Consider the following 15,363-nt stretch of genomic DNA (forward strand, 5'->3'; position numbering starts at 1 on the left):
GTTCCCAGGATCCTCCTTCTTCCCTTTTTTAAAGATGGGCACTACATTAGCCTTTTTCCAGTCATCCGGGACTTCCCCTGTTCGCCACGAGTTTTCAAAGATAAAGGCCAATGGCTCTGCAATCACATCCGCTAACTCCTTTAGCACTCTCGGATGCAACGCATCCGGCCCCATGGACTTGTGCTCGTCCAGCTTTTCTAAATAGTCCCGAACCACTTCTTTCTCCACAGAGGGCTGGTCACCTCCTCCCCATGCTGTACTGCCCAGTGCAGTAGTCTGAGAGCTGACATTGTTCGTGAAGACAGAGGCAAAAAAAGCATTGAGTACATTAGCTTTTTCCACATCCTCTGTCACTAGGTTGCCTCCCTCATTCAGTAAGGGGCCCACACTTCCCTTGACTTTCTTCTTGTTGCTAACATACCTGAAGAAACCCTTCTTGTTACTCTTAACATCTCTTGCTAGCAGCCACTCTAGGTGTGATTTGGCCTTCCTGATTTCACTCCTGCATGCCCGAGCAATATTTTTGTACTCATCCCTGGTCATTTGTCCAGTCTTCCACTTCTTGTAAGCTTCTTTTTTGTATTTAAGAGCAGCGAGGATTTCACTGTTAAGCCAAGCTGGTCGCCTGCCGTATTTACTATTCTTTCTACACATCGGGATGGTTTGTCCCTGTAACCTCAATAAGGATTCTTTAAAATACAGCCAGCTCTCCTGGACTCCTTTCCCCCTCATGTTATTCTCCCAGGGGATCTTGCCCATCAGTTCCCTGAGGGAGTCTAAGTCTGCTTTTCTGAAGTCCAGGGTCTGTATTCTGCTTCTCTCCTTTCTTCCTTGTGTTAGGGTCCTGAACTTGACCATCTCATGGTCACTGCCTCCCAGGTTCCCATCCACTTTTGCTTCCCCTACTAATTCTTCCCGGTTTGTGAGCAGCAGGTCAAGAAGAGCTCTGCCCCTAATTGGTTCCTCCAGCACTTGCACCAGGAAATTGTCCCCTACATTTTCCAAAAACTTCCTGGATTGCCTGTGCACCGCTGTATTGCTCTCCCAGCAGATATCAGGGTGATTGAAGTCTCCCCTGAGAACCAGGGCCTGCGATCCAGTAACTTCTGTAAGTTGCCGGAAGAAAGCCTCGTCCACCTCATCCCCCTGGTCTGGTGGTCTATAGTAGACTCCCACCACGACATCACCCTTGTTGCTCGCACTTCTAAATTTAATCCAGAGACTCGTAGGTTTTTCTGCAGTTTCATATTTGAGCTCTGAGCAGTCCTACTGCTCTCTTACATACAGTGCAACTCCCCCACCTTTTCTGCCCTTCCTGTCCTTCCTGAACAGCTTATATCCATCCATGACAGTACTCCAGTCATCTGAGTTATCCCACCAAGTCTCTGTTATTCCAATCACACATAGATATTCAGGCCTGGCTGTAAAGGCCTGTACTCTAAGAATTTAGGTGTATTCTTATCACTTGGCTAGTTATAGAGGTATAAAAGAGAGAATCAAAATGACTGTCTGCCAGTGTAAAGTCCTTCTCTTATGACAGTCTGAGGCCCTGTTCTTAGGCTAAGGCCTTTGGCTAAGCAACAGAGGCAGCCATAAGCTGGGAAGCAACCGGTCACCTCCTCACATTCCAAACTAGTCACATTGAAATAAGGTGCTATATTGTCTCATACTATATAATTAGAATTTATAATCCCTATTCCATGATGAGATATCTTTGAGCTACAATGTATCTTAATTAAAACTATCTTTAGGTAGGTTTTTTTTCCTCAAAAAGCATTTTATAAAAAAAAATCAGATTTAAATAAAAAAAAAAATCTAACTTTTATTTATTTATTTATTTTTAAATCATTGATTTTTATCCACCCTGGCTGTTTCTGAGGTATTAATTTGGTGACGTACGTAAATGCATACATAGATACATTTTCAAAAAGGTTTGAAAAATTATAATAGACACCTGCTAGCTGGAGGCTGATAGAAAACGGGAGGGGCCGAAGTGCACCTCTAAAGTTTTAGGCAATGATGATGTGAAGCCCAACCCCACTATTCCAAAAACGTCTTGAAAAGGAGGTGCCCTAGAGTTCTTAGAGGCTGCTCCAGGGTCTTTCTAACCACCTTCTGGCTAAGCAAAGTGCAGCTGAGTTTTTTTTCACTAATAAGGTTCTGAATAGTAGCAGTGAAACTAATTAGTTTTTTGTTAATTAAATTCTAATATTCTGGGACAAGTTATTAATAGCTACAGACACACTAGAGCTGCCTGGAGACTGAAAAGACAATCTTGCATCATTTCAGATATAGACACTCTAGACGCTTTTTAAAAAAATGATTGTAGATTCTACAGAAATTAATGTTTGATGTGCTACATATATAAGTTTACTTATCCTATTCTGGCATGATTCTAACAATATGGGATACTGTAGACCACAGTATGTATGTCTGTTGTTCAGAAGGTCAGACTACATGATCATAATGGTCCTTTTACCTTAAAATCTATGAATGTTTTGTCACAAGGAAGACCTGGAGCTCGAGACTTAACTTTGGATGACCTTTTTTTTCAAACAATGACGTACTCCCTTTATTTAAGATACTGATTGCTGTTCCCGCATTGTACTTTGGAATTTTGTTCCTGTCCCCTTTGATAGTTCACTTGTATCATTCCTTGGCAGTCTGCATCTCTGTGCTGGTTTGTGTTACGCTGACATTGTGCAGACTCACAGTGGCATGTCAGGTTTCAGAGTAGCAGCCATGTTAGTCTGTGTTCACAAAAAGAAAAGGAGTACTAGTGGCACCTTAGAGACTAACAAATTTATTTGAGCATAAGCTTTCATGAGCTACAGCTCACTTCATCGGATGCGTTCATGCATCAGATGAAGTGAGCTGTAGCTCATGAAAGCTTATGCTCAAATAAATTTGTTAGTCTCTAAGGTGCCACAAGTGGCATGTCAGTTTTCTTTGTGGGATAGAGATCTACCATGGTGGGCAATCAGCAAGTGGCATTCTTTCCAGAATCCTCACTTTTGACTGTAATAACATACTGGTGTCTCATCCAATTCCTTCTTACATCTGATAAAGATTTAATAAAACAAATGAAGAAAACTTTTTCTATTCATTGGCTTATGTAATGCTTTTTGTGTACATAAACATATGTCAGGGTACAGGTCATGTAGACAGAAAAAATTATATAGTGCTTATTATGTAAGAAGTATATCACTTCCAGAAGATGGTTATGGGAGACTTCTGAAAAAACTTTTGCAGGGCAACTGTGTGATACAGTACTATTTCCTGTGTTACGTGTTTAATCTGTGGTAATGCTTTGTTCTCTGAGTGTTGAACTCTTAACTTTTCTGATAGAAGTCTTTGTTTTGTGGGCTGAGTATCACTTTGTATAGTTTTCAGAGTAACAGCAGTGTTAGTCTGTCTTTGCAAAAAGAAAAGGAGTACTTGTGGCACCTTAGAGACTAACCAATTTATTTGAGCATGAGCTTTCGTGAGCTACAGCTCACTTCATCGGATGCATACCGTGGAAACTGCAGTAGACATTATATACACACAGAGACCATGAAACAATACCCCCTCCCACCCCACTGTCCTGCTGGTAATAGCTTATCTAAAGTGATCATAGAATCATAGAATATCAGGATTGGAAGGGACCTCAGGAGGTCATCTAGTCCAACCCCCTGCTCAAAGCAGGACCAATCCCCAATTTTGCCATTTCCAGCACAAATCCAGGTTTTCTCACCCTCCGCCCCCTCCCCGCCCCTCACACAAACTCACTCTCCTGCTGGTAATAGCTCATCCAAAGTGACCACTCTCCCTACAATGTGCATGGTAATCAAGGTGGGTCATTTCCAGCACAGATCCAGGCTTTCTCACCCCTCCCCCCCCCCTCCGGGAACACACACACACACATAAACTCACTCTCCTGCTGGCAATAGCTCATCCAAACTGACCACTCTCCAAGTTTAAATCCAAGTTTAACCAGAACGTCTGGCGGGGGGGGAGGGTAGGAAAAAGCAAGGGGAAATAGGCTACCTTGCATAATGACTTAGCCACTCCCAGTCTCTATTTAAGCCTAAATTAAGGAAATGGCCCACCTTGATTATCATGCACATTGTAGGGAGAGTGGTCACTTTGGATAAGCTATTACCAGCTGGAGATTGAGTTTGTGTGTGTGGTTTTTGGAGGGGGGTGAGGGAGTGAGAGAACCTGGATTTGTGCTGGAAATGACCCACCTTGATTATCATACACATTGTGAAGAGAGTGGTCACTTTGGATGGACTATTACCAGCAGGAAAGTGAGTTTGTGTGAGGGGCGGGGAGGGGGCGGAGGGTGAGAAAACCTGGATTTGTGCTGGAAATGGCCCAACTTGATGATCACTTTAGATAAGCTATTACCAGCAGGACAGTGGGGTGGGAGGGGGTATTGTTTCATGGTCTCTGTGTGTATATAATGTGTACTGCAGTTTCCACGGTATGCATCCGTTGAAGTGAGCTGTAGCTCACGAAAGCTCATGCTCAAATAAATTGGTTAGTCTTTAAGGTGCCACAAGTACTCCTTTTCACTTTGTATAGTGAGATCTAGCATTCCATCTCTTGATAATAGACTGATGCCTAAGTGCAGTTGGAGAAACAGGGAGGGATGTTTGTTTCACTGACATGGTATTCCTTAAAGCATGTGAACATGGTAAACTAAAAACCAATAAAAAGGAATGTAATAGAAAGTGAGGTGGTGAGGGGACAAATAGAAGAGTGATTAATAAAATGAACAATTTCAAGTTGATTACACCATTTGACTTTTATATACAGAAGAAGCAATGGAGAAGAGGAAGACCAAGACCAATTGCAGGCTTCTGGGTGCTAAGTAAAAAGATTATATTACAGCATGTGCTTGAGAAGCCCATTAATGGCATTTGTGAACACGCCATGAAATGACTGGCCAGTGTATCCATATATGTGATATACTGGATCCAATATATTAGTCTATATAAATTTTACTTCAAGAAAAACAACAATGTTTTTTTAAACCACTTTTAGGAAGGGCCTTCAAGACCTGTGCTTGACTGCATTGACCTTGTCAGTAGTGATGATGAAGAACCTAGCAGCAGCTCCAATGTTCATGTGAGTATGTTATAATATTTCATTCTTGGGCATTATCAGTTGAAATGATTCTTCCAAAACAAACTCAGAACTGATTTTGTATTTTTCTTTATGTAGAATTTTAATAGTTTTAGACTCAGTGTTTGCGTATAAACCAAAGTAAAAACATGTAAGGTGATTTGCAGTCACAGGTGTCTTTTGTCTAGTTAATAAATACTAATCTTGGGGATGTCATTTCACTCAGCTAACTGCAGGAGTATTGTGAATCACATTAATTTTAGTAGCTTGTGCTAATATATGGTCATTCCCTGTATGAAAATGTTTTTACTCCATAGACCAGACTGCACTATTTTCTCCCAACTGGTTGTAGGCCTGGTACGCTGGTGCTGTGCAAATAAAAATACTGTGTCTTCTGTAACTCATTTATAGAACCCCATTGTAAAGCAACCTGATCATCCTTCCCCCATGGTTGCTGATATTTTCTTTAAAAAGAGGTGCTGCTTATTTGGATTTTTTAATATAATTTGCTAGTTTAAAAACAAGCAGAAAAAAAATTTTTTTGTGTTTTATCTAAATTTCCTTTGCCATCATTACTACTGTTCCAAGATACTTATGTGCAAAATGGAATAAATCCCATCTTTCTATACCTAATTTCTTGATTTATTCAACTGGTCCACAGTCCAGTTTTTGCAGCATCAATTCCTTATATGGGAATATTTTCTCAAATCCTGAAGTATGACTTTTAACAAACTGAACAGGAAGTAAAAATTGATTATAAGGATGAACCTTTTGTTTGCAAAAGTGTGTTAGTGTGATCACTAATAAAAGAAAGGGAAGTTTAGAAAAAGTACAAGAAAAGGCTTTGCTGAAAAGCGATGTTTTTTTACCATGTCTTAGTGTAGAGATGGTCTCTCTAACGTGGAAATTGTTTTCCTTCAATTCATATTAAGCTTGACAGGTGAGTTGGGGCACCTACTCTCTGTGGGGAGGACATGGTTGATTAGCTTTGATCTCCTTTTTTAGTGCTTAGTCAAGGAGCAAAGCAAGGCCTCATCTATACTTAAAAATTAGATCAAGCTAGCTATGTTGCTTAGGGCTGTGAAAAATTTCATGCCCTGAGCACTGTAGTTAGGATGACTTAATCCTCAGTGTGGCTAGGTCAATGGAGAAATTCTTCCATCAACCTAACTGCCACATCTCAGAAACGTGGATTAACTGCATAAATGGAAAAAGTCTTTCTGTTCGTGTAGCAATCATCTACACTACAGTTCTACAATGGCACCCGACCAGTTGTAGTGTAGACGTACCCTGAATTACTGAAATCTCCATCTACAACTCTGTAGAAACTGAGTAGATGGTATGTGTGAGAGACAGAAGGGCTAGTCCATTAGCACAAGCAGCATGAATAGCTGAAGCATCTCCAAAAATGCTAAATACGCTGTAGCTTCTGGCTCAGATTGACATATTTAGGTGAAGTAGTTTGTAGAACTGTAATATACTGTGAATCTCATTTGACTGTATTTTAGGCAAGGCGTTTAAGTAACATGCTATAAAGAGAATGAAATGTTGTGAAGTCTACATCCATAAAAGACTTTGCACATGGCAAATTTACAGCTTGTTTGTTGTTTGTGTAAATAAAAATATTACTAGGGGAAAGCAAAATGGTTGTACTGTAACAGATTCTAAAGTTATATTGTCATTAATCTTTGTTAATACATTTCAGTTTCAGCACTTAAGTTTGCAATTTAGTACATTACACTTTTGGAAAATGTTTATGGGCAGGGGGTAGAATGTTCTTCTGCTTGATTTTTTTGAATGGGAATAGCTTTTTATCCTCAGTTTTACTCCTATTGATGTTTCAGTGCTGCACTCCCAAAATACACAGACTAAAACATATCAGAGGATAGACATGGTGGGTGAGGTAATAACCTTTTATTAGACCAACTTCTGCTGGTGAAAGACACAAGCATTTGAGCTACACAGAACTCTTCTTCAGATCTGGGAAAGGTACTCAGAGTGTTATAGCTAAATACAAGGTGGAACCTACAATTAAGCATAAGGAGTTAACATAGGTTGCAAGAGACTATTCAGGATGAAGTGGGCAACTAACACCTTTGCAATCACATGACAAAGGACAGTTAGTGGATCATGGCTTGTCGTAATGAGTGTCTGTTCAGTCCATGGTTTTTAGTATCTAACAAAGTTATGAATTTCAGCTCCCAGACTCATCTTTTGAAGGTGTTGTGTAGGTTTCCTTTTGTAATGAGGACTCAGAGGTCAGATACAGAGTGATCCTTGTGTGAAAAGTGCTTGCTCATGGGTGACAGGGTATTTTTGTCTTATCGTTTTTCTGTGAGAGTGCATTTTAGAGCATAGTGATTGTCTTGTTTCACCCACATAGTTATTGTTTGGGCATCTGATGCTCTGGATAAGGTACACCACATGTTGTGCTAGGCATGTGTAGGACCCAGGGACATTGAAAGGTGTGCTTTGCGTGGTGTTGATCCACCTAATGGTGGAGATACATCTGCAAGTTTTGCATCTGTTGGTCTGACGTGGTCTGGTGCTGCTTTGAGTTGGTATGTTCTGGTCTGTGGGGAACTTGCTTCTGCTGATGACATTGGCAAGGTTGTTTGAAAGTCAGAAGAGGGCAGTTGGGAAGGTTTTTTCAGTGTGTGGACCCCATCAAGTAGGAGTTGTATATATTAGATGATACCCTATATGGGTTCCATTGTGAGGTGATTGGTGACAACTGGTGGTTTGCAGTTGGTGGGATTTTTTTTCTGTATTGAAGTAGGTTCTCTCAGGATATCTGGGTAGCCCATTCCATGATACAGTCTACTCCTCTGGTGGAGTGTCCTTGTTTGGTGATGGCGGTTTCGAGTATGTCAAGATGTATATCCCAGACTTTCTGCTTGGAGCCTATTTTGTGGTATCTTGAGTGCCTGGCTGTAGACAACAAATTTCTTGGTGTGCATAGGGTGGTTACTGGATCTGTGCAGGTAAGTATGGTGATCCATGTGGAAGGGAGCTTTTGGCCCCTTACTGAAAGTTAGTGGGGCTTTTTGGTTGCTCCTCTCCCAATACCAGGAGCTAGGAGAAGGGTCAAAGAGGAATCAGGATCTTGAGACTGACAGGTCCCCAGGCCAGGACCGGTGGAGAGAGGCCAGCACTCCAAGTCAGCTGGATGGAGAGGGTAGGCAGGCCAATCAGGGAGTCAAGAGCCCAGGGCCTGTCCTCTGTGTGAGCTGGGGCTGCCAGGACAGAGTAAGACAGAGCCAAGGAGAGCATAGCAGGCCAGAGCCAGAGCTGCAGCCCAGAACAGAACCAGGGAGGGTACAACAGCCAGAGGAGCAGCCCAGAGCCAGGGAACCAGAGCAGTAACTGAAGATGAAGCAGCATTGGAGTGATAGTGCTGGGTTGAGTCTCTCACTCTTGTGGCAGGTTTGTGTGTACTTGTGTAGTGGAGGGGCGGAGATGAGGAGGAGACAGGCCCTTTCCCAAAATTTGTTGAGAGAGCATAAGCACCAGACCCATAGGGGAATGTGGCCAGAACCAAAGGTGGAGAAGAGGTTCTTTTGCAGAGCCCAAACCCATCCTGGGTGAGTGCCACGCCAACAGCATCACAACAGCACATCCAGGTCCAGGAAGAGGACACCAGACTTGAAAATTTGTTGTTCATGTAAAGTCTATTGCACTTTAGGGACTGCTGCATTGAACCTTACCCAAGCCATTTCCTTGCAGTGCTTATGCTGTGACATGCTCTTTAATCCCCAGAGAGAGAGTTTTTGGTGTAAATAAATTGTATATATGTTTAAGTGAACTGCAGTGTGTGACCAGAGTCCTGGGGGGTGGGAGGGAATGCTCAATTAGGGCAAACTGCAAAGAATGGGACAGACAATCCCTCAAAACTGGTGGTTATTTTAATACTTAAATTCAAGCCAGCGACAAAACAGCTTCTACAATATCTTACTGGTTACACAGAAGCCAAAACACAGCTGCCTTAAAGCAACCACAGCCTCAGGCACCCACCCAGACAGCCAAGTCAAATATGATGGAGATTATTGAAAATCTTGTTCATCATATGAAAAGCTCTACCAATCCCAAAGGATTAGACACACTACCTCCCAGGTTTATGAATAATTCAGATTTTACCCAAATACATCCTTACAGCCAATTTTTAATTAAACTAAAATTTATTTAAAAAGAGGGAGAATATTGGTTCAAAGATCATTATACATCCAGACATAAGTACAGTTCTGAGATCAGTTTCATAGTAGTGATGCTGAGCTTTGGAGTCGCAAAGAGTTCTTAGAATTAGTTTTAGGGTTTCCAACTTTGGTTGGACAAATTCCTGGAGATTTCATCACATGACAATCCTGGAGGGTTGGCAACCTTAATTAGTCCATAGGTTTAGTCGAATGTCCAATACCAGAGTGATCCAAGTGAAGTTGGAGACCTCGATTTTGCAACTCATGCTCCCCCGATGAAGCATATACAGATTTGAGATGAAAGGATCGGGTCCCAAGAGTCCTTGATACAGTTCCCGGGCAATACAGAGTCCTCGGTGAAAGCTTTTGAAGTAACCTCCGGTTTCCTAAACATCACTGGTAATTAACTACATGGATTAACACAAGGTAATTATCAATTAAGCGGTTTATAGACCTTTTAACACAAACTTTAGAGAGACATACAGACACTGACATTATTTCACCCAAGTTTCATCTCAATGTTAATATTTCCTTTTGATCTCTGAATTAACAGAGTACAGCCCTAGACAGGAATTGTTTGGTTACATTGTTAAATTTTAAAAAGATGTAGGTAAACATAGACGACTACAATTACTATCTTCTTAAAATTCTTTAACAATGCAAGTTTACATTTTAAAGCTCTCACCTATTTAACATGGAATGGCCCTAATTACTATTCACATACTTTTCTAACATGTCTTTAAAGGTTGAATCTGGGTCAATTCGTCTGCAAGTTGCTTAACCCTTTCTGGCCATGTGTCACACACTGATTATGGGTTAAAAGGGTAACAAGTGAGTAGGGGCATCCTCATCCCTGCTTAGAGTTGCCCATGGAGAGACTGAGGTAAACAGCCAGGGACTCCTAGGCCAGCCCTCCCTGTGTGGTGCGAGTCCTGTTCACACAGGGACTGAGAGGGAAAGTCAAGGTGGGCGGGTACCAGGATAAAGTTAATTGGGGCAGAGACTCAGATCTTTTGGTCACTCAGTTAGCTGTGGTACTGTGCGAATAGAGAAATTCCCCTACTGTAGTGGAACAAATCCCCCACTTACACGTGGGCTTCTTGTATATAGTCTGTAGGGTTCCATTGTTGAAGCTGAACATGGTATTCAGGAAGTTGATGCTGGTGTGGGGGTGATAAAAATATATGAGGGAGTTTAGGTCAGCTCTCCAGAGGATGGACATCTCATTGATATATCTGTCATATCATTGGTTTAGTGGTGCATATTTCCAGAAATTCTTCCTGGAGCCATCCTTTAGTACCCATGGCTGTTCCCAGGGTTTAGACAAAGTGTTAGGGTTAGGATAAAATGGCGATGTTTGGGGTGGATATAGGAGTGTGGTCCATTGTCTTGTAGGTATTTGAGGCAGTCAGCAATGCCATTACAGAGAGAGATATTGGTGTATAGGGAGGTGACATCCATGGTGTAAGGGTGGTTTTTTTGAAGGAGGTTGTTAATGTTACGGCTTTTCTGGAGGAAGTCGGTTGTGTCCTGAAGGAAACTGGCCTTTTGTGTGGTGAGTGGTTTGAGGATGGTTTTTGAGAGTCCTGATGTTCCTACAGTGTGACTGCCATGATCAGATATGGTGGGTCTTCCTGGGTTCCCTTGTTTGGGTATCTTGGGAAGCATGTAGAAAGATCCTTGGGGCGGGTTCATTGGGGGCGGAGAGGGGTGAGGTTGTAGAGTTTCTCCTGAAGTTGTTTGGAGAAGGATTTGATGATACCCTTAAATTCCTCTGTGAATAGTGGCATGGAGTCTTCTCTGAAGTTTTTATTAGTAGGTGGGGTCCAGAGAGTTTTGGACCAACCAAAAAAAGATATTACCTCATCCACGTTGTGTCTCTGAAATCTTGGGACCAAAATGATTACAACACTCCATAAAACATATAGATATTATCTTGGTTTTGGACAAGTAATGTTTAAACTAGCTCTCTAAAATCACTTACTGTTGAGCTGAAGGCAAAAGTATCCTACTCGCTTCTTCTGTGGATGATTTTCACCTTCTTGAAATGGGAAGCATTTACTTCAAGCTTCTGATTTGCTTTAGTCTTTGTTGTTTGTTTGTTTGTTTTTTTTTGTTTTTTTACCAGTATAATGAAGTAAAAAGATGAAGTAATTGACCTCTTAAGGAGAAGCAAGAGAACCTGTTGCCTCTTCACTGTATCACGTCTGAACTTCTGTTTCTGGTTGACTTCGTTCTACTGGGGTGTTGGCAACAGTTCTCTCAAGCTAAAATTGCCACCGGTTGGAAACTACTGTCTTTTCCAGTCCTCTGGCCAGTTTAGGGGAGGGCAAGCATCACCAATACTAATTTCGGGTAAACTCTCTTTCTTTTACAGACATTACAGGTGCTCCTAAGTTGATAAGACCAGTCACAAGGTATCTCATAGAAACTTAAATTGGTGTGTCTGCACTGAATTACGTCTTGTGCCTGGATACCACCTCTGCGTGACTGCACTTATAGCTTTTTACTGTCTAGAGGTTACAAAATAAAAGCTTGCTTTTTAATTGTAGAGAAATGTAAAGCGTAAAGACCACATTGACTATCAGAAGGAAAGGGTTGCTTCAACCCTAGATCGCCTAGCACGCCATGTGGAGGTAGAGAAACAACAAAAAGAAGAGAAAAACAAAGCTTTCAAGGTACAGTGGATATTTTGTTTGAATAGAGACATTTGCTGCACAGTTTGAGCCCCAAGTGTGTGTTCCATTTTTATCTATTAAATATTTTAAAGAGACTTAAAAGTATATTTTAAATTGACATATCGTTGGCCTACTTCAGAAAGCCACCAGTCTTTGTTCTGTCAGGGCTTTGAGTTGAAAAGGCACATTGGGATTTGGTTCTCTCTTAAAGCCACGACTCCACTGTGGGAAGTTGGATCAGGAATCTGGGGATTCCCACAGAGGAGAACCCCTCACAGTCTGACAAACTCCAGAGACTTCAGGTCCCAAAAAAGACAAAAGTAAGGCAGCAATTTGTATTGTTAATGAGAGAGTGGAATAAAATCAAGGTTTAAATTCTTCTTTGCCATCCCACCCTGAGGGAGTGTTTGCTGGGGCTTTTCTCCTCACAGAGGCTCCCTGACAGTGCTTTGTAGCAGGCACACCACCCCCTGCCTGACCTTGAAGCTTGTCTGTACATGGAGATAAGCCTGTCACTGGAGCTGGTTAGAAAATGCTGATTTGTCAAAAGTGAACTGTTTCACAGAAATTAGTTGACTTCAGCAAAACTTCATTTAGGCAAAAAAATGCAATGGAGCTTTCCTGTAAAGTTGAAACATTCTGTTGTGGAACTTTTTTGTAATGTAATATATCAATTTTCTACCTTGAAATGGCACTTCATCTCAAATTTTTACATTTTAAAGTAAAAATCGGAACAAAATGTTTTCTATTTTATCAAAAAAAATGTTTCAATCAACAAACAATTTTATTTCATGAAAAATTTTTAAATTTTTTATTTTGTTGCAGAATGAGGGGAAAAAATTAAATTGTGGAATTTCCTGCAAAACAGAAAATCCAGTTCCTGCCCAGCTCTTTCTGTTCCTCCTATGATGCCCTGCACCAGGCTGCAGTATAATCAGAATTGTACCTCCCTGTGGCCCCTCACTGTGCCAGGGAAAAGAGCTCAGAATCTGAAAGGGGGTCTCTCTCCAACCCTTCCCTTCTCTATGCGCTACCTCCACGTGAAAGCCTAAGGAATACTTCAGGCAGTCTATGACCAGGGAAGAGGCACATGGAAATTCCATTTCCCATGCAGTTGCACTATCATGGGATCACAGGGAGGTGAAAAATCCCTTGCGGTGTTCAAAATGGCTCCTGCTTTATAGAGTGAAGCCCCACGTGCTATTAGGTCACTCCTAATATATTTACATGCCAGCCTGGAGGAGAAGAAATGTACTCTTTCAGGCTCCTGGGGCTATCTAGCAGACTATTCTCACAATTGAGGTATTTGTCCCAGCACCCCTCCTTGGTTGAGTGGTCCCCAGACCAGCTTGTTACCTCCTCCTGTAAACATCCAGGAGAAATACAGTAGAACCTCAGAGTTACGAACACTAGAGTTATGAACTGACCAGTCAACCACACACCTCATTTGTAACCAGAAGTAGGCAATCACGCAGCAGTGACCCAAAAGAATAAAAGCAAATACTGTTCAGCACATTTTTCTTCTGTCTCATAAAGTTTCAAAGTTACATGAAGTCAATGTTCCATTGTAAATTTTTGAAAGAACAACCATAACATATTGTTCAGTTACGAACAGTCTCCACTCCTGAGGTGTTTATAATTCTGAGGTTCGGCTGTACCTTATGCACTCTCCTGACCAAAAAAAAAAAAAAACCCACCCCAACAAAAATCCCAACCCTAACACACAAACCCACAAAAACAAAAAGTGTAGGACTTTTCCAGGACAGGAGGCCTGTGGCTTACAAGGAACTCATTAATATTAATAAAATATATTCCCCTTCAAATGTTATTGGATACTTGGTTTCCCATAGACTCCTCTTTTGGTGATCTCATTCAATCTAAATGAGATCTTCTGGTTAAAACTATTGTTAAATTAAAATGTTGCATTTAAAAAAATGAAATTTGATAAATTTTGGGAGCCTAAGATTGGTGAAGCAGTAGCTCCACCATTGAAATACAGTCACACCTTCAGAAGAGGACTTGCTTCCAAAAGATCCCAGGAACCATGAAAATATAGACACACTGCACAGCAATTTCAAAGCCGCAGCTATAGCCATTCAGTCCAAAAGTTTTTCCTGTACTTCATTAAAGAGAGCCTATTATATGGCAAATAAATGCCTCTTCATGGAGGGGTCTGATCCTTGCTTGAAGTGAGATGTCTCAAGTTCTGTCCTGGTCAAACTGATCTGAGACAAGAGCAGTGGCTAAGAACTCTGTGTCTACAAGGAATCACACCCATGAATACCAATCAGTCATCGTAAGTAGATACCTTGTGCATCTAAATTTACAGGCAAAGAACTGTTCTGGGAAACATTAGAGAATTAGCAGCTGAGATTGCTGAGGTGTCTTGATGCTCACTTCCAAAGCCAGCATAGCAATTCGTTTGTTTCTATTTCTCTGCAGAGACGTCCTTTGGTAGAAAGGTGCTAATGGGCTGGTTCCCACAATATTCCTTAAAAAGCTCTTGTTTTATGTAGGGCAGTGTCCATTCTGCCTGAGCTGAAAAGTGGGTCTCTAGTTCTAGAGCCTCCAGCAACACTGGAGTTCTTCAAAGCTGTACTAACTCTCAAGCAACCAATTCTTAGCGTTAAGACAACAAAGTGATACGCTATATTAATTAGCCTTTAGGCAATTGTGTGTCCATGTCATCTTTAGAAAAAAATTCAGTTTGTTCAATTATATTCTGGTCATTTCCCAGACTACAAGGGTAGGTTGAATGAGGTCAGAGCATGCTAGCAGAAAATGATGAGGTAAGAAATGTCTCATTCTGCTGCACAGCTTCTCTCCTCATTCATCACTAACGGGAAGCAGTGAATCACAGAAGTAGTGGAGGGGAAGGATATGGAGTTTTAATAGTTACAAGAGAATGACAGGCAGAATGGACATTGCTTGGTTCTTGCTAATCCTTGCCATTTTCCAACATTTGTCAGCCAGCATGGAATTTGCTGAATTGTATAATGGGAATACTTGAACTTTTTATGGTGAGACTAATGTGAGTTTTTTCAAAGCTATTGAAATGTCTTTGAAAATTATCTACAAGTTTGGAAGCCAACATTTCCAGGCTTCCCATGAAAAGAAGCATTTGTTGATAATACTCAAACAAAATCAACCAGAAGAACCTCCACCCTTCAGAAGATACTGCACAGTATCCAAGGTGCTCATGGTACAGGCATATACTTTCTTTACAAGTCCAAGAGCGCTTATAAGGAAGCGACCAAGTAATATATTTCTTTAAAAAGAAGGAACATCATCTGGGTCCAACACGTGGTCCTGGTGTGGCGTGTGGGATACAAGAGCTACCTTAACAAGTAGCCTATTACGTGCACCATACTACTGCTTGG

The 15,363-nt window shown here is 41.3% G+C and overlaps 1 protein-coding gene across 5 annotated transcripts in view; it reads left to right on the top strand.

The window, feature by feature from the left end:
• ZNF451 (zinc finger protein 451) overlaps positions 1-15,363 on the top strand; it is a 68,087-nt gene that overhangs the window by 10,635 nt on the left and 42,089 nt on the right. For all 5 annotated transcript variants that reach the window (XM_084622760.1, XM_084622761.1, XM_084622763.1 and 2 more), the window contains exons 3-4: positions 5,032-5,115; positions 11,858-11,983. In XM_084622760.1, the coding sequence (XP_084478886.1) occupies positions 5,032-5,115; positions 11,858-11,983 (210 nt within the window). The remainder of the gene's footprint in view (positions 1-5,031; positions 5,116-11,857; positions 11,984-15,363) is intronic.

The sequence above is a fragment of the Lepidochelys olivacea genome (assembly GCF_965140295.1).
Source record: "Lepidochelys olivacea isolate rLepOli2 genome assembly, chromosome: 3".
NCBI lineage: Eukaryota > Metazoa > Chordata > Testudines > Cheloniidae > Lepidochelys > Lepidochelys olivacea.